This window comes from Emiliania huxleyi (assembly GCF_000372725.1).
Source record: "Emiliania huxleyi CCMP1516 unplaced genomic scaffold EMIHUscaffold_37, whole genome shotgun sequence".
Classification (NCBI taxonomy): domain Eukaryota; phylum Haptophyta; order Isochrysidales; family Noelaerhabdaceae; genus Emiliania; species Emiliania huxleyi.
Genome location: NW_005199194.1, coordinates 355,956 through 381,177, shown reverse-complemented (window position 1 = coordinate 381,177; position 25,222 = coordinate 355,956). Strand labels below are relative to the sequence as shown.

General features: G+C 66.3%; 9 protein-coding genes across 9 annotated transcripts in view; 5 read left to right on the top strand and 4 right to left on the bottom strand.

Moving 5' to 3' along the window:
- Window positions 1-732, bottom strand: EMIHUDRAFT_310659 (hypothetical protein; the record flags this gene model as incomplete). Its single annotated transcript, XM_005771895.1, has 2 exons — window positions 1-390; window positions 421-732. The coding sequence occupies 2 exons, from the start codon at window positions 730-732 to the stop codon at window positions 1-3; spliced, it is 702 nt and encodes a 233-aa protein (XP_005771952.1).
- Window positions 733-1,790: 1,058 nt separating this feature from the next.
- On the top strand, window positions 1,791-2,393 carry EMIHUDRAFT_209095 (hypothetical protein; the record flags this gene model as incomplete). Its single annotated transcript, XM_005771894.1, has 1 exon — window positions 1,791-2,393. The coding sequence occupies one exon, from the start codon at window positions 1,791-1,793 to the stop codon at window positions 2,391-2,393; it is 603 nt and encodes a 200-aa protein (XP_005771951.1).
- Window positions 2,394-2,954: 561 nt separating this feature from the next.
- Window positions 2,955-3,401, bottom strand: EMIHUDRAFT_209094 (hypothetical protein; the record flags this gene model as incomplete). Its single annotated transcript, XM_005771893.1, has 1 exon — window positions 2,955-3,401. One exon carries the CDS (start codon window positions 3,399-3,401, stop codon window positions 2,955-2,957), a length of 447 nt encoding a protein of 148 aa, XP_005771950.1.
- A 657-nt stretch (window positions 3,402-4,058) lies between these two features.
- On the top strand, window positions 4,059-6,926 carry EMIHUDRAFT_209093 (hypothetical protein; the record flags this gene model as incomplete). Its single annotated transcript, XM_005771892.1, has 1 exon — window positions 4,059-6,926. One exon carries the CDS (start codon window positions 4,059-4,061, stop codon window positions 6,924-6,926), a length of 2,868 nt encoding a protein of 955 aa, XP_005771949.1.
- A 208-nt stretch (window positions 6,927-7,134) lies between these two features.
- Window positions 7,135-12,136, bottom strand: EMIHUDRAFT_451139 (hypothetical protein; the record flags this gene model as incomplete). The annotated part of the gene is made up of 7 exons (XM_005771891.1): window positions 7,135-9,681; window positions 9,794-10,126; window positions 10,258-10,482; window positions 10,560-10,583; window positions 10,842-10,910; window positions 11,201-11,441; window positions 11,637-12,136. 7 exons carry the CDS (start codon window positions 12,134-12,136, stop codon window positions 7,339-7,341), a joined length of 3,735 nt encoding a protein of 1,244 aa, XP_005771948.1. The 3' UTR covers window positions 7,135-7,338.
- A 2,432-nt stretch (window positions 12,137-14,568) lies between these two features.
- On the top strand, window positions 14,569-15,321 carry EMIHUDRAFT_65633 (hypothetical protein; the record flags this gene model as incomplete). The annotated part of the gene is made up of 1 exon (XM_005771890.1): window positions 14,569-15,321. A coding segment is annotated over one exon (753 nt), but the record flags the coding sequence as incomplete, so codon positions are not given.
- A 4,812-nt stretch (window positions 15,322-20,133) lies between these two features.
- Window positions 20,134-20,780, top strand: EMIHUDRAFT_209088 (hypothetical protein; the record flags this gene model as incomplete). The annotated part of the gene is made up of 3 exons (XM_005771889.1): window positions 20,134-20,188; window positions 20,306-20,514; window positions 20,634-20,780. The coding sequence occupies 3 exons, from the start codon at window positions 20,134-20,136 to the stop codon at window positions 20,778-20,780; spliced, it is 411 nt and encodes a 136-aa protein (XP_005771946.1).
- A 13-nt stretch (window positions 20,781-20,793) lies between these two features.
- On the bottom strand, window positions 20,794-23,599 carry EMIHUDRAFT_451138 (hypothetical protein). Its single transcript, XM_005771888.1, has 6 exons — window positions 22,710-23,599; window positions 22,373-22,592; window positions 22,165-22,216; window positions 21,899-21,945; window positions 21,043-21,733; window positions 20,794-20,883 (listed from the first exon to the last, which is right to left on the bottom strand). Exons 1-6 carry the CDS (start codon window positions 23,504-23,506, stop codon window positions 20,870-20,872), a joined length of 1,821 nt encoding a protein of 606 aa, XP_005771945.1. The 5' UTR covers window positions 23,507-23,599; the 3' UTR covers window positions 20,794-20,869.
- Window positions 23,600-23,857: 258 nt separating this feature from the next.
- EMIHUDRAFT_209086 (hypothetical protein) overlaps window positions 23,858-25,222 on the top strand; it is a gene marked incomplete at both ends in the record, with an annotated part of 2,795 nt that continues 1,430 nt past the window's right edge. Inside the window, 4 exons of the mRNA XM_005771887.1 lie at window positions 23,858-23,918; window positions 23,991-24,251; window positions 24,525-24,633; window positions 24,753-24,799. Coding sequence (XP_005771944.1) covers window positions 23,858-23,918; window positions 23,991-24,251; window positions 24,525-24,633; window positions 24,753-24,799 — 478 coding nt within the window. The remainder of the gene's footprint in view (window positions 23,919-23,990; window positions 24,252-24,524; window positions 24,634-24,752; window positions 24,800-25,222) is intronic.

The window sequence follows — 25,222 nt, the reverse complement described above, 5'->3', positions numbered from 1 at the left end:
TCACGACGGCACCTCCTCCTCCCCCTCCGCCTCCTCGCCCCCGCCCCCTCTCTGCACTCTCCAAAAGTCGACCGCCACGTCCTTGCTCGGCTGCCGGTGGTGCTTGTACATTCTGGGGATCTCGAACCGCAGCTCCGCCACCACCGAGGCCTCGCCGCCGGCCTCGGCCGCCTTTTTCGCGATGAACGGGCGGGTGGAGGTCTTGTGCAGCGAGTAGACCGCGCCGCCGGGCCGGCAGAGCCGCAGCCCCGCCTGCAGAAACGCCACGTCCGCGCCGTGCGACTCGTTTCGCGTCCCAAACGGAGGGTTCATCAGCACAATGTCAAACGCGCCGCCCGCAGCCCCAGCGTCGGCGCCTCCTTCGGCGTCAGCGACACCGCTCGGCGCGCCCTCCGGCCCCGACCGCATCGCGAGCTGGACCACGTCGCAGCCCAGCAGCGAGACGGGCACCTCAAACTCCTCCACATTCTCCGCCGCCACCTCGAGCGCTGCCGGGTCGAGGTCGACGGCGAGGACGTGCGCGGCGCCCAGGAGCGCGGCGCCGATGCCGAGAACGCCGCCTCCGCAGCCGAGGTCCGCCACCAGAGCGTCCTCCAGCCCGTCCTCCGCGTCCGCCGCGAGCAGCATGTGCGCCGCAATGTCCGGCGGCGTCGGATACTGCTCGAGCTCCGACTTTGGGTGACGCCACGTCTGCACGCCTTGCAGCTCGCCAACGAGCTGCTTGAGCTTCATCCGCGGTCCGCGGCGGCGTGTAATCTCGAGGTTCTCGAGGTGGATATCCTTTGGCCGCGTTGGGTAGCGAGGATTGGTGTAACCCGAGCCACGGAGGCGTGTAATCTGTGGGGTTTCTTTTTTCGGGTTTGTGTGGTGGGGCGGGCGCGCTGCGGCCGCACGTCTAACTTCGTCATAGTGCCACGACGTGCGGCCTAGATTTAGCCCACGCGCCTCTGCTCGCAAACACTCACCCATTGAATTGTCACTGCCTGTGAGTGCGAGACAGGGCTAGCAGTAGGCAGCTAGCCCGTGAGGAGAGCGTCCATAGACACCTCACTTAGACCCCACACACGGTCTCGTCCGTGCCTCGCCGGCCGGAGAGATTGCTGGAGGTAGAGCAAGCCTGCTCTAGCCTCGCATGTCACTTCCTGTCGTCTGTTGTGTCGTTGTGCCCTTGTTTGTTTCTCGTGGCACCGTGGAGTGCTGGGGGGGGCGACAGGGAGGATATGGCCTTGAGTTATGTGTACGCAAACTCAGGGTGTGTGGCAGCCCGCTGGCTGTGTGTCTTGTGAGCCTGTTTGTGTCTGTGTGTCGCTCGTGCGTGCCGTCATCATCTGTCTAGCGTCCGCCCATGCCGCGTTGGTGTCCAGTCCGAGCCTGGCTGTTCTTCACCTTTCTACCTACCTACCTACCTGTGGTGTGTGTGTGTGTGTGTGTGTGTGTGTGTGTGTGTGTGTGTGTGTGTGTGTGTGTGTGTGTGTGTGTGTGTGTGTGTGTGTGTGTGTGTGTGTGTGTGTGTGTGTGTGTGTGTGTGTGTGTGTGTGTGTGTGTGTGTGTGTGTGTGTGTGTGTGTGTGTGTGTGTGTGTGTGTGTGTGTGTGTGTGTGTGTGTGGTGTGTGTGTGTGTGTGTGTGTGTGTAATTTTGATTTTTCGCTTCTCTCCCCTCCCCCTCTCCCGCCCCCCGCCCCAGGCCCGCTCGCAGTGGACGGACGCATAGAGGACTTAAAAACACACGCTGCGCACACGATAACCCCGCAGCGCAGTGAGTCTACCGGTGCTACGAGCGCGCTGCGAGCATGCTCCGCCTTCTCGCGCGCTACGACACCGTGTTGCAAACCCACCCACTACCCACAAAGATGGCGACGGCGGGCCTCCTCTCCACCTCGACCGATCTGGCCTTGCAGAGTACGGCGGGTGTACTGCCCCTCGAACAGGACCATCACCGCACAGCGCGGCAGGCGGTTTGGAGCGGTGTGATCATGGCGCCAAACTTACACGTTTGGATGAACGTGCTCGCTCGCATTCCCTCCTTGTTTTCCATCCCCGCTCCTCTCCTCCGCCTCGCCGTGGACACCTTCACCTTCATGCCCGCCTCGCACGTCGCCTACGTCGCCTTTCTCTCGACGGCGGCGCACGGCTCGGCTGCGCACATTGAAGCCGACATGCGGGAAAAGCTAGAGCCGCTCCTCCGCGCGGGATACGCCGTCATCCCTCCCGTCATGCTCGTCAACCTGATGGTGGTGCCACTCAGATTCCGCGTGCTCTTCATCAACACTCTGCTGGGCGTGGGATACGGCAGCTACATGAACTACGTCATCAACCGCCGGGCCGCTGCCGCCGTGGAGCCGGAGGCGAAAGAGCGAATCAGGGCGCTGGCGAGAAGGGTCTCGTACGCGTAGCCGGGGCACGCCAGGCGCCAGGCCGCATCGGAACGAGAACGACGCTGTGGGTTCATAAACAAATAAATAAAAAAACGACACATCGACTAGGAGATGGGTAAACAGGAACAGGTCCCCGCCCGTGCGATCTTTGTGCAGGGTTCTTTGTGTGGGGGGTGGTCGGCGGCTAGCGGGTCGCAACTATCTTGCTTTTTTGAGACACTCACCTCCGATCCCTGGGGTCCGATGTCGGACGGTTTTTTCGCGGTATCCCCGCCGGGATGATACGGTGGGATATGGCGACATGGCGGGATATCGGATATGACGCGACGATACGGGGTCAGGTATATGGGTTATGGCGAGCGACCGTGAGAACGCGAGATGCATATCTCAGAGCACTCTCAGGATACCGCAAGAACACACAAAAACGGAAACTCCCCACACTAGAGCTCCTCCGTGACATGCAGGTGCTTTAATTTTCCACACACATCACTCAAATACCCACATAACACCTAAATGCGCGTGCCGGGGCGGACCCTCACAGCCGTCACAGCTCACATAACACCTCTGCGTAGGTATCCGCTAGCTCGACATCTTGATTGCGTCGAGTACCAGCCCGTAGTACAGCCCCGCCTTGAAGGCGTTCGTGAGCTTTAGCAGCGGCGGCCTCTGCTCGGCGGGCCTCGAATAGTACTCGCGAGTGACCCGCTCAGACACGACCAGCGTCACAAACCCTGCGACGGTCTCCCAGTAGCCGCTCTGCCCGAAGACCGTGTCGAGGAAGTGGGCAAAATAGAAGCCGAGAAAAAGGAAGAGTGTGCCCAGCAGCAGCATGCGGCGAGGAGACTCGGCGTACCGGTTGAAGCGCGCAGTGAGTGCGGACCTTCGCAGCAGTGTGGGCACCTCGCTGGCCTCCGCGGCGCGAGTCCCATCGGCTGCCACTCTGCGGAGCTGCGCCTCGATGGCAGCCAGGTAGCGTTCGTCATCGTCGCCCTCCTGCTGCAGCACCAACTGACGGCTGCGGCCCATGCCGGGAGGCACACGCGCCACCACCACCTCGCAGCCACCTGGGCGGAGTGGGTGGTGTGTGTGCGGCGGCCTCGCGTGCGCCGCCGCAACGCGAGCACTCAAGTAGCAGAGTGGGAGATTGACGAGCAGGCTGGCCATGAGATGACGGCTGACGGCGTTCCTTCCCTCTCGAGGCGGCGTGGTAAACACAAACCTCTCCAGCCTGGGTTCCGGCTCCTAGCCAGATAGGGGTCTGCGTGCCATGACTTTGTCGTGTGGTCTGTGTGTCGCTCCTGTGTGACCGTCACCGCCCGTCTTGCGTCCACCCATACCGCGTTGGTGTCCCAGTCGTTGGTCGGACTGTGTGTCGCCTTCCCATAATCCATGACTCGCGCCAAAACGCGTATATGGGCGTACGGGGTAGCCGCCACTTTCCTGCCTCACAAGGGCGGGGAGGCTGTCCCGGAAAGCCAACAATATACCTACGACGGAAAGTGAGAAACGCCGGGCAGCGTGGTGCACGATTTCAACCTCCCATACGTGTTTGATTCGCTCCTTTCCTCGGGCTGGTGCTTCCTTTCTCCTTCCAACTCAGGCGAGGCGGGGGGGGGCGTGGGTGCGGAGTGCGGTGCGGTGTGAGTGTGTGCAAGTAGATCTATCTCGCGCGGCGCCGCGCCAATGACCTTCGACTTCTCCCGCCTCTTTCGCTCGCTGCCTCGCGACGAGCGGGACTGCGAGTGGGACGCGTCGCAGCGCCACGTCCTCCCGCTGCGCGAGCTGGCCCTCCGCCGAATTACCAGAACGTGCGGTGCCTTTGCGGCCGACGCCTCGGTCGCGGACCTGCTCGACGTGGCGACATCGATGGCGGAGGGGTGGCCGCGCGACGGCCTGCGGCTCGCGCTCCCGCGGATGCCTCACCGGCTGCTCCTCGCGTGCCGCGCTTGTGGTGACTCGCCGCAGGCGCACGCGCTCAAGCTTCTCGCGAATGAGGCCGTCACCGATGCCGCCATTCGGAGGGAGGAGCACGAGTACCGCGAGAAGCGCGCGTCCGCACCGCCCGACGACGCGACACTCGCCGCAACCGCGGCGGGAGCCTTCCCGCTGATCGATGTCTTCAGCGAATGGCACCGGATCATCTGCTCGTCAGAGGCGCCGTCGCTGCCTCCCGAGCAGATCCTCTTCGCCGCCGAGCCGACGCCGCTCGGGTCGGCGGTGCTCGAGCCGTCCCTCCCCCACTTCCTCGACAACTTCGACACCTTCAGCTGCGGCTTGCTGCGCGGGCTTCGGTGGGATGGCCTGGTCGCGGCCGGCGGCGCTGTGCTTGCCTGCGTGCAACGCACAGGCTGCGAGGCGTGGGGCGCGCCGGGCAGCGAGGAGGTGGAGGACATGCGCCGCGTCTACTTCCAGCCCGACTCGGGAACCGCAGCGTCCAAGGAACGCTACAGCCGGAGGCCGGCGCCGCCCCAATCGGCCGCAGACGCAGATTCGCCGCACTCGCCCTTTGCCACCTCAAGCGACGTCGACCTGTTCCTCGTGGGGGTCGCCGCGGAGGAGGCGCTGCAGAAGCTGCAGGAGGTGGCTCGGGTGGTGAAGCGCAACTTCTCCGGCGGAAAGGTCCTCTGCATCCGCAGCGAGACGGCCATCACCTTCGCCGCCGGATTCCCCTTGCGCAACATCCAGGTCGTCCTCAAGCGCTTCGCGTCTCCGACGGACGTGCTCGCCTCCTTCGACGTGGACTGCTGTGGCTTCGCCTTCGACGGCGATCGCGTCCTCGCCACCGCGCGCGCCGTCCGCTCCGTCGCGTCCAAGGTGAACCACGTCGACTTGGCACGGCGGTCGCAGACGTACGAAACGAGACTGCTCAAGTACGCCCGGCGGGGCTTCGGCATCGGGCTGGACGCATCGCTGTACCGCCCGTCGCACGTCGACAAGGCGCGCCTGGAGCTCGAGGCGCTGGCTCGGGCGGCGGCGCGGCTCACGCAGAGCCACTGGGGCGCCAATGGCCGCGCAGAGGTGTCTGATGGGTCGTCCAAGGCGCAGAGGTGGGGCCTCGCGCGGCTGCTCTCGGCAGAGCTGCGCTTGCTGCGCGTTGAGAGGGCGCACCGCTCCCAGACGTACCACGACGGAAGCTTGAGCGTGACCGGCCCGCCGCTGCACCTGCAGTCGCTGCTCGAGGCGTGCAACCGCACGCGCTCGCACGGGGAGCTGCCCGATGAGTCGAGCTTCCACCATGCCTTTGGGAGCAACGGCACCACGGGCGACGACTGGTTCAATTTCCGCGAGGCCAAGCTGGCGGCGGATGCCGAGCCTCGACCGGCGGCCGGAATGCGCCCCGCGCTCTACACGCAGGGCTGCGTCCCGTGGCGGCATGGCTTCGACGCGCCCCGGATCGAGGCGTACCTCGAAAAGGCGCGCCTGCAGGGCCTGAACCAGGCAGACTTCTTCGACGACCCGGCCATCAAGGGGACCCTCTGCGTCGTGCGCTCGAGCACGCTGCCCTCTGAAGCCGCGCGGAGCTGGGGCTACGCCGCCGGCAAACTGGTGAGCGTCAGCTCGTTCTCTCAGGCGGCGACCTGCATCTCCTTCTTCCCGCGCTCACCCGAGGGCTTCTGCGACGGCGCCCACACGGCGCTTGCAGAGGCGCCGCCAGTCCACTTCTCGCTCCTCTACACGCCGCCGCCAGCCGCTGCCAACGTTCTCGACATCAGCCGCGTCCGGCGGTGGCGCTACAACGTCCCGCCCAAGAAGCAGCTCGAGGAGCTTCGCGCGCACTGTGTCGGCCGCATCTGCCTGCTCGGCCGCCGCGAGACCTCGCACACCGTCGACGACGTCCTTCGCGACGGCCGAGTCGACGGCTCGCGGCTCGCCGAGGTTCTCAACGTCGAGGTCAAGCCAGCCCCCGACCCAAACCCTCGACACGCTCGGCCATCTCTGACCTACACGCTTCGCCTCCTGTCGGGCGAGACTTGCGGTGGCGACGAGGAGAAGATCGTCGCCGACGCCTCTCGCCTGCACGACACGTACATCTTGCTGCACGCCATTAACTTTCTCGCGGACGCCGAAATCGTGCCACGCCAATTGGTGTCAAGCAAGCTCCGCCTCGGCGTGGCCAAGGAAGCTGGTTGGTACTGGATGCATGATTTCGGAGGCCCGCCTGCACCGTACCTGCAGCGCGGTGTCTACCTACGTTCCTCCATGACATCTGCCGAGAAGGCTCGCGCCGAGGCGGCGGTGGCGCTGCTCGAGGCCGACACGTTCCTGGCTGCCGTCGGGATCAACGCGTCGTCGCTGCTCACGATCAAGGAGGTGGCCGGCGCAGAGGTGCCGGAGGGCGGCGGCGGGCGCGCCGTCCTCGGCTTCGGCGTCGGCGACGAGGCCGTCATCACCGACCTCGTCAAGGCGCCCGGCTGGAACGGGCTGCGCTGCACTGTCGTGGGTCCATTCTCGGGCGGCCGCTACCCCGTCTGTCTGCGCCACGCCGGCGTCGTCAAGAATATGCGCGTCCGCCTCGAGAACCTCGTCCGTGCGGACGGAGGCCTCCGGTGAGTCTGGGTCTGAGTACTGTTGAGTGCGAGTGACGCGACTTTCGCTTCCCACCTGCTTCTCCCGGTACTGCGGAAGTGGGGGCGCTGTCTGTCACGGTCCGAGTGTCACGGTTTTCGGCTACGACCTACGTACGTGTCTCGTTTCTTGTCCAAAAGAGAAAGTGTTCAAGATCGCGCTGTCTCCGCTGTCTCGGTGTCTGTACGCACGTACACGCGGTACGGAACCGCTCGGAAGCCTTTACTAAAAAGCCGTACATCTGGACACACAAGACACAAGTCGACATACGACAACTCAACAGTACTTAACTAGAGTACAGTACTACTAGACACACATACACACATGCGCCTGTCACTCTACTACTTAACACACATGCGGGCGCCCCTGTAACCGCCGCTCCCACACCACCGGGCCCCTAAGCGCTAAAGCTTGAATGGTTCTTCTTCCACCTGTGAGCAATGTGCGGCAGCGTGGGCGATACCGGGTCGGATGGCAGCGAGAGATACCCAGTAGCCAGTAGCTTGCTCCGCGTCGCGTCCAGCAGGGACCACATCTGGGCAATGCCCGCGGTGGTGGGGTTGGCGGAGAAGGCCTGCACCTCCTTGGCCAGCCGGCAGGCGCCGGCGGTCTTCGCCACCCCCTTGAGGCTGTGGCAGACCTGGTCGGTGCTCTCGCTCTGCTGGAAGCGCTTCTCCAGCTGCGCCAACTTGGCGTAGACGGACGAGGCCGACAGGAACCTCGGTCGCTTCCCCGCCGAGCTGTGGGAGGAGGGCTCGGTCGCGTTGTTGTAGGCCACGTCCATCAGGCTGCGGATGGACGAGTGCGGCAGCCCTTCCAAGTGGGTGAGGCTGACCAGCTTCTCGGCGAACGGCGCACGCTTCTCCTGCGTAGCGTGAGCGCTCGTCACCAGCTGCTTGACCTCGTGCGCCTTGAGCAGCGCCGCCGCGAGCGCAGAGGCGTGGAACGGCTTGGGAGAGACCAGGTCCACGCCCGGCACCGCCATCAGGCGCTTAAGCTGCTCGCGGTCGCAGCTGCTCGCAAGGCACGCCACTCCAACGTACCCCTGCTCTCGGAGCCGCGCCAAGACGTACGAGCCAGAAAGGTGCACCTCGCCGTCCAAGGCGAGGTTCTCGTCGATGAGGACCACATCCGCCTGCCTGTGCGGCGGCGGCAAGTCGTGCAGCGACGCGTCGACGAGGCCGAGCGCAAAGCTGATGAAACCGACCTGCTCCTCCTTTGTCCCGCCGATCGCCTTGCTGCGCTGCGCGTCAGCGCCCAGCGCCGGAAGCAGCGTGGCCTCGAAGATCTTGCGCGAGAAGGCGGAGTCGTCGACGACGGCAACGAAGAGCCCCTCCTCCGCGGGCTTCAGACGGCTTGTCCGTGGCGGACTCGTACCGCGCAAGGCGGAGGCGCCGGCCGCGAGGAGACCCTCCGGCGCGCTCAGCTCCGACAGGGTCGTACCGCGCAAGGCGGAGGCGCTGGCCGCGAGGAGACCCTCCGGCGCGCTCAGCGCCGACAGGGTCTCCGCGTGGAGCGTCCTCAGCGCGTCGAGCTGCAGCGGCCCGAATTCGGTATGGCGCGACTCGAAGTCGACGACGAGCCGTGCCATGCGCGTGGCGCCGATCTGCTCGCAGCAGCCGACGAGCGATCGCAGCAGCAGCTCGCACTGCTCGCCGCACGAGACCAGCGCCTTATGTAGCTTCTCGAGGGTCGACTCGCACTCGACGCAGGCCGCGTTGAGCGCGTCGCCCAGCGCGCGCGCAATCTCCCAGTTGACGAGCGGCAGCGCATCCGTGTTGTCGCGCTGCGGCCTCTGCAGCGGCTGCGACGGCGGCAGCACCGAGGAGTGCTTGGAAGGAGTGGCCGAGGGCGGAGACTTGTCGGGCGGCCCGCCGACCAGGGGCGCCAGCCGATCGGCCAGCTGCTTTGCATGCGAGCACTGCGCCGCGGTCGACTCGAGCGGCTCGCCGCCGCACCGCGCGTCCATCGCCTCAAACGTCTCCGCGAGCAGCTCCTCGAGCCCGACCAGCTTGCCGTAGTCGAACGCGGACTTGCACTTGCCGACGGCGAGCTGGATGCGCCGCGCACCCACGGCGCGGCACTGGCCGAGCAAGTGGTGCAGCTCGTCGGGCAGCGCGCCCACGTCCCGCGCGTCAAGCAGCGCGAGCAGATCGTCGAGCGTCCGCCGCACGCCGCGCCGAAACTCGGAGAGGATGGCGGCGCGCTCCTCCGCGTCGGAGACCGAGCCCCAGATGCCCTCGTGTTCGCCGACCAGCAGGCCCGCCTCCTGCTCCGAGTCGGACGCGAACTCCTTCGGCAGCGCGCCGCCCGCCTCGACGATCAGCTGCACGAGCCTCTCCCGCGGCTCGTCCTTCTGCATGACGGCGCTCGCGCCCGCGCTGAGGTACTCGTTGATCACCTTCTGAGAGACGTTGGCCGAGCGGATGACGATCGACCCCTTGTAGCCGCCGGCGCGCAGCGCGGTCGCAATCTCGGTGCCGGTCGTGGCGTTCTCGCGTCGCATCACCTGGCTGCGCAAGTTCTGGTCGAGCACCACGCAGCTCGGCCGCGGCCGCGCCGCGAGCACGTGCCCCGCGAAGCCGCGCATCGCCTCGTCCGTCTCCGCCGCCGGCAAGTCCGGCGGCGGGAAGACCTTCGAGTCGGGGTGGAGCGGAGATGGCGATCGCACCCAGCTGCCGTACACCATCCGCATCGTCGGCTCGTCGTCGATGAAGTAGACGAGCAGCGGCTGGGTCGCCTGTTCACGGCACGGCGGCGTGAAGAGAGCGCCCCTCTCAGAGCGGCGCCCTCTCTTGGCCATAAATGGTTGCAGAGTGGGCCTCGATGTCGACCGTCCGCGGCGCACGCACTTCGAGGTGTAGCCGAGAGGCCGCCGGCAGCAGCTGCAGCGAGACAGAGCCGCGGAGCAGCCGCGCCACGTCGCGCATCGCCTGGCCGCCGAGGTTGGTGCTGTGCGCGCCGCCCGTGTTACCGCGGTGGTGCAGCAGCCGCGTCGCGTTGGTGCCATGCCGCGCGATCAGCTGCGCCTGCTTTTGCGGGTCGGCCGCGTTGGAGACCTGCATGACGAGGGTGGGCTCGTGGTACTCGATGGCGAGCTCGATCTCCATGTCGGTGCCGTACTTGCGCGCGTTGGAGACGGCATTCTCGAGCGCGTACCGCAGCAGGTGCCAGTCGAGCTGCACCTCGGGCACCTGCGCGCGATTGTGCCGGGGGGTGTCCGCGGCTGGGGCGGGCGAGGGGAGGTGGAGGGGGGGGGCATCGAGGGAGCCCTAGGAAGGGGGGGGGGGGGGGGACACGCCTCAAAGGCGCGCACGCACACGCCCGCGTCGGCGCCAAACTCAGCTACCACGCTCGCGACGACGTCGACCGGCAAGGAGAGCGGCACGTACTCCTGCGCGGCCATCTGGAAGATCATGATGCGCAAGTGCGCGTCCTCCTGCGCGCGCTTCGAGCGGGTCTGCATCGTGGCCAGCGTGGCCTTGGCCTGCCGTATCGCCTCGAACGAGTGCTCGCGCACCGCCTCAAGGTCGAGCCACACCTACGGTACGGGACGTGTCCTGGACGTGTCCTGGAGACGGTGCCGCGCCGCCTCGAGGTGGTGGTGAGCCACAACACCTTCTTGAGCTCGGGGCTCTGGAACTGGGCGGCCGCGTCGCGGTGCGCGGCCAGCTGGGGGAAAGGGGGGGGGGGAGTGAGGAGTGAGGGAGGTGAACAGAAACGGCGCAGCAGGCGGCGCGCAGTGAGGCAGTGAGGCAGTGAGGCAGTGAGGCAGTGAGGCAGTGAGGGAGCGCAGTGAGGGAGGTGAAAGGAGGCGGCGCAGCAGGCGGCGCAGCAGGCGGCCCGGCGCGCCTGCTTCTCGATGATGCCGAGCTGCTCGAGCGTGTACGAGGCGCTCACTTCGTGCGACTTGTGCAAGTTCTTGTCCTCGTGCTGCAGCTTGGCCGCAACCTGCCGGTCCTTCTCCGCCTACGACCGCGATGTGGTTGCACCGTCTCACGCGGCAGCGACAAGAGGGCCAGGCGGCCGTCCAGCGCGGCGCCTCGATGCGGAACTTGAAGTCGGTGAGGTCGTGGCACACCTGCGGGAGATATGGGGAGAGATGGGGAGAGATGGGGAGAGATGGGGAGAGATGGGGAGAGATGGGGAGAGATGGGGAGAGATGGGGAGAGATGGGGAGAGATGGGGAGATATGGGGAGATATGGGGAGAGATGGGGAGATATGGGGAGATATGGGGAGATATGTGGTCGTGGCTCACCACGAGCACGCTCGTGAAGCCCTCGACGCCGGAGAGATCGACCGCACGGCAGCGCAGCGTCCGCTCGTTGCTGCTGTGCGTCGGCTTGAAGACGGCCAGGTCGCGTATCGGCTGCATCTCGTGCCGCGCCGCCGCCAGCAGCTCCCGCAGGACCGCCCCGTCATCGACGGTGTCGAGGAAGCGCTTCTCGCCGCCGAGCTGGAAATACTCGCCGAACGACTTGGAGGACTCGTACACGCGCCTGCAGGACGACGAGGTAAACGGGCGTGGCGCACGATGATGGAGGAGGGACTTGTGTGTAGTGTGCGTGTGTGCAGGTGTATGTGCAGGCGCGGTGTGCAGGTGTGTGTGTTTCGCGCGCCAGTCGGCCGCCTCCCAGCTGGTCGCGCGCACAGCGAAGACGACGTCGTTGAGCAGGTCGAAGGCATGCGCGTACTTGTTGGAGATGGAGTCATTCTCCGACTGCAAAAGACGGTTGGAAGCGGCCGACTCGGTCTGCCGCTTCTCCGAGTCCCCAAGCCTCGTTTCGGCGTCCGCGTCATACACCGCGCCATACCAGATGGTGTGCCCGTTGGGAAGCCGCTTTGGCATTGAGCTGGCCTTGAGCCACTTGTAGTTATTCGGGTAGCCGGGGAAGCGAGAGCGCCACGTGAAGTTCCACTCGGATAGCTGCTTCCAAGACTCCTCCACGGAAGAAAAGTAGCTACGCTGGTCATCGTCGTGGATCCTTCCGACGAGCTCCATAGCGTCACTCATCACCTCCTCAGCAGACACGCCGTAAACGGCCTGCGCTCCCGGCGAGGCGTAAGGAAAGCGAGCGTTCTCGTTATTTTCGTCCACGGTGAAGGAGAAGATCATGGCCTGGTCTTGCACCCGGCCAAGCATCTCGAGAATCTCGCTCGGGAGCCCGTGCGAGGCGGAGCTCGGCGGCGGCATGGCCGTCCACGAAATGGTCAAAGAGAGTCGCCGCCCGAGGTCATTTGCCGAGGGATTTGACACGCGCTCACATTTTTTTTGTTTTCATCGCCGCCAACTTTACCTCGCTGTTTCTTTATACCTCACACCTGCGTATTCCTGTATTATCTTCGAGTAAGGTATTGCGTGGGGACGGTGTGTATTCTCTTATCACTAGCTCCGAGTAGAGGGGGCGTTCCGCAGCTAGGGGCAACCCAAAGCGCAGAACCAACCCTCGGAGAGTATTCTCGTATTACTAGCTCCGAGTAGAGGGTGTGCGGTCTGCTGCTAGGGACCCGGAGCGCGGAGCTATCCCTCGGAGACCCGTGTTATGGCCCTGCGACCGCGCACCCCCCAGGCCAAGGCTAGGGCTCTCTAGCCCATAACCCGATGCCGATCATCCGGCCCGCTGGGTGCGCTTCTTAGCTCCCCGGCCCTGCATGTGAGGTTGATGACTGCACTCCAAGTGCTCCAAGTTTGGTAGCGAGGATTGGTGTGACGCACTCAAGCACCACGCGCGCTCCGGCGCGTGGGTCGAGATCAAGCCCGGCAGCCCCAGCCAGGCCCCGCGCGCTGGCCGCGACCGCGGCTCTCCCTCGAGCCCAATCTGCCCATCAGACGTGCCGGAACCGTCCGACTATATATAGCGACTAGCACACCTCAAGAGTCCCAAGAAACCCCAGGAGTCGCACCGTCCCTGTGGGCGCGGGCAGCGGAGGGGGGGAAGGGCGGCGGCAGCGGGCGGCAGTCCCGCGAGGCACGCCGGCGGAAGGGTTCGTCTTCGCGGGGCGGGGTGCGCACTGCGCGCCGCGAGGATGAGGAGCCTGAGCCAGGGGAGGGTTGGGAAGGGGGGGCGAGGCCGGAGGAGTATGACGGCCTCTTCGACGGCCCATAAGGGGCCGTTGTCTGCTGTGCCTTTTGTGGTGCTAGTTCGTGCCAGTCTGCTGTGAGAGGGGCTTCTATTCGTAGAATTCTTTTGTGTTCAGTGACTGTGTGGTGCACCCCCTTCGTTGTACTGTACCCCTTTCGTTGTACCCCCAGCCAGCTCCACACGTGTCCGAGACCGCCAGCACACGCGTCGAAGCCGAGGCCTGCCGAGATCCATGTCTGCGGCACTTCTCCTCTACCTCGCCGCCTCCGGGCGTCCCGAGATCGAGCACAACCCCGAATACCTCGTGGCGCAGAAGCTGACGCTCACGGGCACGGTGCATCGCCACTCCGATTCGCTCAAGGTCCACCGGCGGGCTCTCGCCGAGGAGACGAACACTCGATACCCTCCGGCTCACCTTGGACACCTCGACGCTCGCCGGCTGTCGGAGGCGGCCGACCCGTCGCCATCCCTCCCTCCGTCGCCCCCGACGCTACCGCCGTCGCCCCCGACGCTACCGCCGCCGCCGACGGCGCCCCCGTCGCAACCGCCGCCGCCGCCGTCGCCCCCGACGCTACCGCCGCCGCCGACGGCGCCCCCGTCGCAACCGCCGCCGGAGGCGCCGCCCCCGGAGCCGCCCCTTCCTGGGCAGATCGACTGCCCCAAGCCGCCCCCATCGGCACCGCCTCCCGCTCCTGCTTACTGCGCTCAGTACTCGAGCGACTACGCCGGCGGCGCGGTCCCCACGTACAAATCGTCCGACACGAAGTGGGGCCAGCTGCTCCCGGGGCCCAACAACACGTACGTCGAGGACGGCCTCGCCAAGGTGATCGAGATCTACTCGGGCTGCCCGTTTAAGGTAGAGGTGCCGGCCGACAAGTTTGTGTGGCTGAAGATGAAGCGGACCGAGGCCAAGTCGCGCTGGGAGCTCAAGTCGGAGGCGCTCGACGAGCTGGGCGACACGCAGAAGCGCCACGTCGTCTGGTACGACTTCCACGCCATCCCGATGTACGAGTCGGGCCAGAGCATCAACCACCCGTACTACTTCATGACGGGCGTCAACTACGAGAAAGTGCTGGGGCGTGACGACCTCACGTACGAGGACAGGTACCACCGGACGGCGACGGGCGCCTACTGCGGCGAGGCCTCCAAGGAGGGCTTCTACCAGCCGTGCCTCGGCGGCGGCGACGAGCACCTGGACACGTACCTGTACATTGCGATCCACGGCTACTTCAACACAGGGACCGAGACGACGTCGGGCTTCTACACGATGACCTGGCTGCCGTACCTGCAGGTCACCATCCCGACGGCGCAGTTGCAGTTCCTGCAGGACCTCTACTACAACACGTGTTATCCCACGCAGAAGGACACGCCCATCTTCGACCTGACCGCGCCCGACATGATCAACCAGCACTGGAACCGCGAGGACTACATGGACGGCCACTACAACACGGGCAAGAACGCGTTCCAGAGCTACCTCTACCGCGACGTCTACTCGACCAACGGCACCGAGATCGACTCGGACACCGTGCCCTACTGCGACTGGATGTTCGCCAAGGGCATCGACACCGACACCGGCACCTGGTCGGACCCGATCGCCGGCAAGACGGCGTGCGACGACTTCGAGTTCGTGAACTGTGACCTGCAGGGCAACATCCTCGAGCTGCTGCTGGCGAGCCACGCGTTCAAGGGCGAGATCCCCGCGTCGATCGGCAACCTGCCGTACCTCAAGACGCTCTCCCTCTCGCGCAACCAGCTCACCGGCACCGTGCCCTCCTCCATCTTTGCCTCCGAGAGCCTGGAGGAGGTCTACCTGACGCACAACTTCTTCACGGGCGAGCTGCCGTGCGCGACGCACACCGAGCCCAAGCTGAAGAAGGCGTCGTACTCGCAGAACTACTTTACCGGCTCGCTCAAGTCGTGCCTCTTCTCGGAGGCGCCGAGGCTGCAGGAGCTGTACCTCGACTTCATCAACCTCGACTCGCCGATCCCTGCAGAGATCAAGGAGGCGACGCAGCTCTCCCACTTCTCGGCCGTCCACTCTGGCCTGACGGGCGACCTGCCGATGGACATGATGTGCTCGTCCAAGCTCTTCACGCTCGACCTGTCGCGCAACAAGCTCACGGGCACGCTGAAGAAGGTGGTCATCAACGGGTGGAACGGCATCTACCGCCTGACGCTCGACTCGAACGAGTTTGCGGGCGAGCTGCCCACGTTCGACTGGCACACGGCCAACCTGCGCTACCTCTCGCTGCGCAACAACAAGTTCAGCGGCAACTTCGAGGTGTCGCTCCTCGGCTTCCAGAACGAGCAGGTGGCCACCTCGGGCTCCCGCCTCAGACTCGACGGCAACGCCTTCAGCGGCGAGCTGCCCTCGTTCATCTACCGCCTCCTCACCGACGCGCACGGCGTCGGCTCCTTCTCGGCGACGCGCAACCACATGCTGTGCGACCCGGCGACGGGCGAGTGGCCCAGGTGGGTCTTCCGCTTCGACACCGCCGCCTTCGGCCAGTGCACACCGCTCGCGAAACCCACGTCGGCCTCCAACCTGATCCCCGGCCAGTACTTCACCGTGACGGGCTCCGACTTCATCGCGTCCAACGAGCTCAAGTGCCGCGTCGACTCCACCGTGTTCCCCGCGTCGTACGTCAGCCCGACGCAGGTGCTGTGCGGCCCGATCGGCTACGGCTTCTCTCCGGGCAACTCGTACACCGTCTCCGTCGCCAACTACGGCACCGACTTCTACTCGGCCGAGCTGGCCAAGTCGACCTACCAAGCGGTCTCGGCCACGCTCCCGCTGAGCCCGAACATGCCGCCGCCGTCGGCCCCGCCGGCCCCCGAGGAGGAGGACGGGCTCGGGGCCGGCGCCATTGCAGGCATTGCGGTGGGAGCTACAGTGGCGGTCTGCGCGATCGCCGCCCTCTGCGTTGTTATCAAGAAGGAGCGCTCGGGGTCGCCTCTCTTTGTGCCGGTCGTGGCCGACACAGCCAATTCCGGCAAAGCGGATGGCGCCCCAGCTGGCGGCGGCACAGACCTTCCGTCGCTTTGACTTGTATCCTCATTGTAGGAGTGAGCAGCTGCGCCGCCTCCACCTTGCGGGAGGGCACAGGGGCGTCTCGCTCTCATTGTACACTCTATAGAACTCATTGAGCGCCAAGCTCCGTCCTTCCTGCTAGCTGCGGCCCGCGATGCGATATTTGTGTGTTGATACGCATGCGCTTTGTAGCCACTGGGGCGTAGCTGAGGGTCAGGGTGCCGGTGGTATAGCAGCCACTGCGCAGCACGCGAGCCACCGTACCCGGATGAGTGCCTTGTCCGCTCGGTCGGCGCGCCCTCCGTCCGTGGCAGGCTGCCGTGTCCGTGCTGTGGGGTGTCTGTGTGAGAGACTGTGCGTCGTTTGAGAAGAGGATAGCTAATAGCTTGGTGCTGCCTTCATTATGTCGGCAAATACTCCAGAGATATGTATGTATTAGTAGGATCGTGAGTTTTGTGGACGGAGAGTGGGCGCGTCCAAGGGGGGGGTAACTCTATGCGATGTCGATCGCCGGCCACACCTCGCGCCAGACGTGGTTCGCCATGTTGTCGAGCATCACCTGCACGGTGCCTGCCCCCCGGCCGGCGCGCACAACATCCTCCTCCCCTCGCGCCGAAGCCTGCTCAGCAGCGAGCCAGCGGCTGGCCTTCGACTCACGAATTCGCGTCAACGCCAGCCACTCGCCGAACCCGATCGTCCACCGAACGGTCGGGTGGAGGCCTCGAGCCGTCCGCATCATCGGCACAACCTGACCCCTCTCCGCCAGCTCGCTCAAGTACTCGCGCAGACGCGGCGCACCTCGCGCAGCGCCCTCGAGTGCTTAGCGCCGTGCGGCAGCAGCATCGGCACGTCTCCGCCCCGGCCAGTTGAGGGCCGCAGGGGCGGAGCTCGCCTCACCGACCGCCTCCTCCCGGCCAGCATACCCGCCGAGTGCTGCGTACGTTACGGGAGGAGATGGGATTTTTGCCCATTTTCGGTCATCCGTCAAAATATCTGAAGATCCCAATATAGGATTCTCCCCAAACCTTGCTCAGCTGATCCAGCCTGGGGGGAAGGCCAGCCCTGGGCAAAGAAACCAGTACCTCATCAGGCTTCCCTGAGCGTCACAGCTCGGTGATCGCGCCGACCGGACACCACTGTGACGTCCGTTCCGGGCATTTGAACGCGACCTTCGGGGGCAAAGACATGGGCTCTATGGCTCAGACTGGACTCCTCTTGGTCCCTTCTGATGCCCTAGGCCATACCTGGGCCTTACCTGGGGTTCTAGGGGCCGGGCAGGGTTTGCCCCCCCCCAACTGGCCCGTGTGAGTGAGTATTCTTGATACGAAACCACGACGACACACACCAGTCGACTCGCATCGGTTGCCTCCATGAACGGCGGAGCTATTCTCGCGCCCACACCACACCTGGCTCCAACGTGGACACGCCCATAGCTGGGGACACTACTAGGTCACGCATGGCATCACAGAAGTTTTATCTCTGGGCCCCGAAAGGCATCTCTAGCAGTGTCGTTACACATGCCCCCTCCCCTCCTGGGCGCATGCGCCTCACGTCTCGCCAGAGCATAAGCCCTTGGCGTGTGGCGAGACGAGTTTTTCGCCATCGCCGCGAGCAGCAAGCCGCCCGCCGCAAACAGCCGGAGGCCTCGCCGCGGCACTGGCTGCGCCGCGGTCCCGCACCCGTCGACGCAGCTCCCCCCGCGGAAGACCGCGCGTAGCGACGCCTTGACGATCGAGATGAGCGCGCTCGAGGCTCGCCCACCTACTGCCCCTGAGAGTTGGTTATTGAGTGGGATCAGCTCCCCCCCTTGGGATCGAAGCCGCCACAACCTCACACCCAACATCCCAGGCGGGATCAGAAGGGGACTCCACACCGGACACCGCCCGGGCACAGCCCCCCTACCCGTCGGATCGCACAGAGGGCCCCCTCGGAGCAGCCCACACACAATCACGCATCGGCAGATTGAGTGCCTGAGTCAGGTAGACAGCACAGACAAGAGGAGAGAGAGGAGAGAGAGAGAGAGAGAGGAGAGAGGAGAGGGTGAGGGTGTGAACACACGTGAGGAGTGGGGGAGGGTGTCTGTGGTGGGCTGTAGTCCTACTACGTGGTTACAACCACGCGCCCCTCAGGAGCTTAAGGAAGAGTGTTTGGGTGTCAAAACACCGGGTCGGCGCCAGGCTTAGACAGCCTGTCGCACGACGGGGTGACTGCGAGGCAGTCCGAGCACGAACTAGTCGTCGATCCGCTGACGATCCCCGCCGCTTCACCGTCGGAGCGGCGGCGGGTGAGAGTTAGTCAAAGGTCCACCAGCACAGCCTCCAGCTACCAGCCTCCACCTCCACCGTCGAGCCGCCACCGCTGCCGCCCGCTACGCCGCCCGCCGCGTCAGATAGCCGCGACGCGCGCACCGAGTCGAGTCGGAGGGCCGCGCCGCACCAGCAGGAGCATCTGCACCACCAGCAGCAGCAGCAGCACCACCACCACCACCCGAGAGAGAAGCGCACCTGCCCGACGCCGCCCGCCGCGTCAGACGCTCGCGACGCGCGCGTCGAGCCCAGTCGCAGAGCCGCGCCGCGCCAGCAGCAGCATCTGCACCAGCAGCAGCAGCACCACCACCACCAGCAGCAACAGAGACAGGCAGTGCAGGCGCAGAAGCGCTCGCAGAGCGGCGCGCAGCGCCGCGCACGCCACGCTGCGGACCGTCGGACGAGCGCACCGTACGTCGGCGGCGAGCCGCGTCACCAGCCGTCTCGCGAGAGAGCGGCGCCGCCGCGTGCGCGCAGCAGCCGCCGCGGCAGAGGCGAGCCGCGGCGACGTCCGCACTAACGGATAACGGCCATTGGCGGGGACACACACACACACACACACCAACTGGCCCGAAGAACCTTATATTAAATGAACTCGAAGAACCTTAATGATCGAGTATTAATTATTAATTATTAATCACCGAGATCACGCCTCAAGCGCGGCCGACTTGTCATCCTCCGTGCAGTACCCAGAGGCGATCAGCGCGCTGAGGTAGGCATCGGGCGAATCGTCAAGACAGACGAAGGCGCCATGGAATGGGGGCGAATAAACGCTGCGTGAACCACCCGATTTGCCGGGCTGCCGTAAAAAGTATGGCAGTTGTGCTTCCGCGAACGCGAGCCGTCGAGGTAGCTGGGCAGCTCCGTTGGCTTCTCGAAGGCAGTGTGCTGTGAGAGAGGCTTGTATCCTAAGAATTCTCGAAGGACTCCACTGTTGTCGAACCACGGGCAGCGCTCCCATGGCAGTTGGCGAAGCGTCAGCTCGTGCCCAACCTGGGCGACTTCGGGCTCCGGCGCATCCGGGCTGAGCTCGGGCTCCAGCTCGTGGTGAGCGGCGGCAGCATCGGCGGCGGCACCAGCTGGCACCGGACTCGGCAGCATTTCCGTATCGAGTGAGCCGGGTGAGAAAGGCGATGAGGCGGACGCTGAGCCGGACGAGGAGGCGGGCGACAGCGCCACGGTCGGCTCCTCATCCCGTGGCTCGCCTTCGAGAGGCCGCTTGCGCTTCCCGCTCGACAGCGGCGTGTGGATGCTGGCGTCGCTGCTTGAGGCCGCCAGAGGACGGCGGCGACGCGGCCGTCGACGCGCACGGGCGTGCCGTGGTAGGACGCCCGGCACCTGCGAGAGCTGCGCCATGCTCCCGAGCACGAGGTTCTCGGCGCTCGTGTCGCCGGCCTGGAGGGCGCCCACGGCCTCGCGCATGCGGAAGTGCATGCCCCCCGGCTGCTGGTTGGCGGCCAGCGCGTCGTGGCACGCCAGGAGGCGCGGCATGGCCGCCGGCGGGCAGCTGTACGTGCTGAAGCCCTCGCCCGCGCGCGGGTTGCTCAGGCACTCCACCTGGCCGCTCGCCACCACGTACTGGCAGCCGCTTGTGCGCCGAGGGAAGCGGCTCCAACCGGGGACGCCGCAGCCGACGCTGTCGATGATCGGGCCGCCGCCCGCCGGCTGCTCGCCGACGGTGATGCGCTGGCGCGCCGCGATGATCCGCTGCCCCGTCTGGTCGAGCGCCGTCATCAGGAGGCCGGTGAAGGGCGCGCCGACCGCCGCCGCGATGCGCTCGGCCGCGCCGCCGAGCACCTCCTCGACGGGAAGGATGCCGTCGCCAAGTCGAGGCGAACCGCGAGCAGCTCGCGCGTGCGAAGGCAGGCGGACTGCGCGGCCTCGCGTACGACCCCGAGTGGATCGAAGGAGACGGCGAGGACATCGTCGAACTCTACCTCGAGGCGCTGCGGCCAAGCAGCTCGCCTTCCGCCAGGCCGACTTCATTTGCACGTGCCCTCCGTACTTTGATTTAGAGGTGTATGATGGCGGCGCCAACGACCTCAGCATGCTGCCGTCGTACGACGCATTCCTTGTCAAGTACTCGCGCATCATCAAGGAGGCGGCCAAGCTGCTCCGGCCGACGCAACTCGCCGCGTTCGTCGTCGGCAACGTCCGCGATAAGAACGGCATCACCCACAGCATGCTCGCTGACACGATTTCTGCCTTCAAGAGCGCCGGCTGCAACCCGCTCAACACGGGCTGCTGACTGCCCTCGCCACCGCGCCTCAGCGCGCGGGCCGCCAAATGGCTGCCACCTCCAAGTGGGTGCAAGTCCACCAGGACACGCTGGTGGTGGTGAAGGGCGACCGGTTCACGACGAAGGAGGCGAAGCGCGCCGGCATCGACGCATCGGGGTCGGGGATCGCGGGGCTGTGAGTGTGATACTACAGCCGTGTAGGTGTACGTCTTCGTCTTGCACAAATCACAAACACATCAACAGACAACATCCACGTAAGATCACGTACTCAGTAGTGCGGCCCTCCGTAGCGCGGCCCACCGTAGCGCGGCGGCGCGCCCCGCGGCGGCGGCCCCCACCCGTGCTGGAAGTGCGGCGGCGGCTGTCCGCCGTGGTGCGGCGGGGGGTGCTGCTGATGCTGCGCGGCGTGCAGCGGTAAGGGCGGTAGCGCGTGTGCGAAACCGAACGGCGGCGCATGCGCAAAGCCGAACGGCGCCTGCGGCGGCATCGGCATCGGCGGCTGGTCCCACATGCGTGGAGGAGCGTGGCCGAGCGCCGAAGCATGCGGGTGCTGCTGGACGGCGGCTGGCGGCAGCGGCCCGGCGACGCGGTGGTCGAATGTGCTCGGCCCGCTCGGCTTGAAGCATTCTCGCTCGGCCGCCGTCAGCCACTCGGTCGCGTTGGGCCCTTCGCACGCCGCCATCACGCGTCCCACAGCCTCCGCTACCGCAGCACGCCGCACGGTGGGCGCGATCGGCGCATGAGCCTCCGCCCTATGCTCCTCATAGCGGGCTTGGACGGTGGCAATCTCGATCTGTGTGGGCGTTTTGTCGCTGCATGGTGCGGCTTGCTGCTCCGCCTCCAGGAAGGCGACCGCCTGCTGCGCCGCCGACTGCTCGGTCCCCTTTTTCCCTGCCGTCACGCACCCGACGAAGCTCCTGCCCAGCGGCTGCAGCGTGACGGTCGAGCGGAAGGACTGCTCGCCGACCGCTACGCTCGCGTAGCTGATGGTCAAGCCACGCACCATCGCCGCCTCGTTCAGCGCGCCCTTGTAGTTGATGCCGCTCGGCGCCTCCACCGCCTCAGCCTCCTCGACCACCGTCTCCTGGCTCGCCGCCGTCTCTTGGCTGTAGCCGCCCTCTTGCGAGCAGACCTCTTGCGAGCAGACCTCTTGCGAGCAGACCACCTGCGTCTCCTGCGTCGCCCCCGCCTCCGCCTCGTCTGCGCTGCCCTCCTCCGCCGCCGCCGCCTCCGCCTTAACCTCCTCCTCCTGCTGCTGCTCAGCGACACCATTCGCATCGGGAGCGGAGCTCGCTACTTCGGAGTCTGCTTGCTTCTCCTCGAGCTTGACCTTCTTGTTGCGTCCTGCACGACCCGACGACCCGCGCCGCTTGCGCCGCCCGCCGCCGCCTTCGCCTCCGCCGCCGCCCTCGCCGCCTCCGCCGCCATTCCCCGCGGCCTCGTTCGCCAGCCGCCTCGCCTCCGCTTGCTCCTTCGCCTCGGCCGCCCTCACGGGTTCGAGCTCCCTCAGGCGCCGCCGCTCCGCCGCGCACACCGTGCATCGTTCCTGGGCGAAGAGGTGACCCAGCTCGCCATCGGCGGCAAAGAGGCGGCGCAGCGGCGGCAGAGCGAGGCGCTCGGCCGTCGCGGGCAGCACGAGCAGCGGCACAAGCAGCGCGGGCGTCGCAGGCTCCGGCGAGCGCGGGCAGCGCGCGCGTGCGCCCAGCCGGCCGCGCGCCGCATCGTCGCATAGCAGCTCGGCGAGTTGCGAGACGCTCGGCGAGTGCTGCACGACGAACGAATAGTCCGGACAGCGAGCCTCGGCGTACATCGTGAGCACCCAGAGGAGGCCGCTAAGGTAGTGGCCCACCGTCTCCTCCGATTGCGCGTCGCCCGTTGCTGGCGCCGCCTCCGCCTCCGCGTCTTGCCCGCCGTCGTGAGTAATCTCGCGCAGCAGCAAACCGAGCTCGCGCAGGTCGAGGTGCAGCGCTGCCGTCGGCTCCGACGAAGCGCTCGCTGACGCCGCCGACGGCGACGGAGCAGGCTCGAGGCGGACGAGCGTCGCGGCCGCCACCGTCACGCCGCCGCCACCGCCGGCTGCTGCTGCGGTAGCGGCGCGGCGGCGGCACGAGTAGGCTTCGACAGCCTGCTGCAGCTTGTAGCCTTTGAGTCTAGGCAGGTAGTCATCGCCGCCGAGCAGAGCGAGCAGCACCATATCGAGTGACACGCCCGCTGGCGGCGGTAACGAGGGCTGCGGCGGCAGGCCGGCGGCGCGGCTAATGGCGCCACGGAAGCTCTCGATTGATAGGCTGCGCCTGCCGCCCTCCTTTTGAGGATCGCAGCAGAGCACGCGGTGCGCGGGCGACGCGAGTGCGAGCAGCGCGAGGTCGGCATCGCCGCCCAGCACCAGATGGCTCTCGGCAGCGCTGCCGCTGTTGGTGAGCCGGAGGTGGCGGAAGAGCTTCACCTCGCCCTCGCCGTCGTGGGAGGACGGGTCGACGACGATGCGCGCGCGCAGCCAGCCGCTCGCCCGCGCCCACCGGCGCAGCGTCGCGTCCACGTCGCGCATGAACGTGGTGCCCACCGTCACACACAGCGTCGACAGGCGATTCTGGTGGGTGCTGGCGCTGCGCTCCTCCTTGATGCTGTGCTTGACGCGGCGCTCACGCTGCTCCTTGAGCTTGGCGAGCGGCGCCGGTCCGTCGACGGCGAGAGTGAGAGAAATGCGCGGCGTCCGCAAGCGTGCCATTTCGTTGAGTTGCCTTTCGAGGTCTGCGAGCGCCGCCGCCTCGGTGGCGTTGTGCCGCACTACGCCGTGCAGCATGCTGTTGATGTCGACGTAGATGTGGTCGGCGCTGCGTGGCGTAGCGACGAAGCAGTTCTCGTGGTGGCGCTTGAGCCACTCGGAGAGGCCGGGAACGCCCATAGCAGCTAGATCACTGCAGCGCCAGCAGCGGCACGTCGGCAGGTCGCCGCAGCGCGAAGCGTTGTCGTGAGCACCTATAGCGTGAGCCCTTGGCACAGTCCTCGCCGGGCCGTGAGGTGGGTGGGGTGGGTGCGTGGTTCCAAGCCTCAGCCGGGCCGTGAGGTGGGTTGGTGGGTGGGTGGCTCAAGAAGCTCGTATTAGGTATATTGTTGGCAAATCAAGAGATAAAGCTCACACAGAATCACAGCGGGATGCACGTGAACGGAGGTCCCGAGGCACGTGGTGAAAAAAAGAAAACTTTGCGCGGCCTCGCTCGACTATAGGTCAACGGTGACACAGTCGATCGTCGGGATGGCACCACTCACGCCCTCCTCCGCTCTCCTCTTCGGCGCTGCATTGGGCAGCACGGCAGGTGAATGTCCTGGAAAGTCCTCGTCGGCGCCGCGCCGCCCGCGGATCTTGGTAGTGGGCGCCGGGCCGACAGGGATCGAGGCTGCTGTCTCATGCAGCCTTGCCGGTCTCGGAGTCCTCTGCGAAAAGGGCGACATCATCGGGCACGCGGTCCGGGACTGGGGCCACGTGCGCCTATTCTCCTCCAACAGCCTAAACTGCTCGCCAGCTGGCCTCCGCGCGCTCGCCGACCTCCGCCTCGCTCCTCCCGACCCCGCGACCTATCCGACGGGCGATGAGCTCTGCGAAACATACCTCGAGCCGCTCGCAAAGTGGCTGGCGCAGCGCGAAGACTGTGAGATCCTCCTCGGCGCGAGAGTCGAGTCCATCACGCGCGGCGGCCTCCTCAAGGGCGAGGCGATTAAGGCGGCGTCTCCACCCCGGCCTCTCCAACCCCTCTCCAACCCAGACCCCACCGCTGGCCCCTGGCCCTTAAGGCGGCCGGCTCCGAGGCGCGAGCCGCCACCGCCTTCTCGGCGCTACTCGACGTCCACGGCGAAGAGACGCTGATCGAAGGCGACATGTCCAGGACACGTCCTGCGACGCCTGACATGTCCATGTCACACAGGCGAAGAGACGCTGGTCGAGGGCCTCGCCGGAGTCATCGACGCGTCGGGCACGTACGGCCGCGGCAACTTTCTCGGCCGGGGCGGCGCGCCTGCGCTCGGCGAGCGAAAGTTGCGCGCAGCGGCCGCCGCCGGGGCCGCCTCTGCCGCCGCCGCCTCCGCCGCTCCGCCCGCCGACTCGCCGCCGCGCGACTTCTTCTTTGACCGGCTGCCCGACGTGCTTGCGCGAGACCGCGCCTCCTTCCTGCCTGCCTCGGCTCCGGCGGGCGTGTCTGTGGTGCTGGTCGGCGGCGGCTACTCGGCGGCAACCACGCTGCGGGCGCTGGTCCTCCCTCGCTGACGGCGGCGGCGACACGTCCGAGACACGTCTCGGCGACGCTTGGGCGACGGCTGCCATAGGTCGACCTCGCAAAGGATGGCGACTTCCCCCTCCGCGTCGTCTGGCTCCTGCGCAAGCCCTCCTCCGCCGGGCACCCTCCATCCTCCACCCTCCTCCCTCCAGCCTCCAGCCTCTCACCCTCCCACCCTCCGCCCTCCTCCCTCCAGCCTCCAGCCTCTCACCCTCCCACCCTCCACCCTCCTCCCTCCACCCTCCACCCTCAGCGCTCCTCCCTCATCCCTGCACCCTCCACCCTCCTCCCTCCACCGGCCACCCTCAGCGCGACACCGTCGACTATCAGCGCTGAAGCCTCCGGGATCA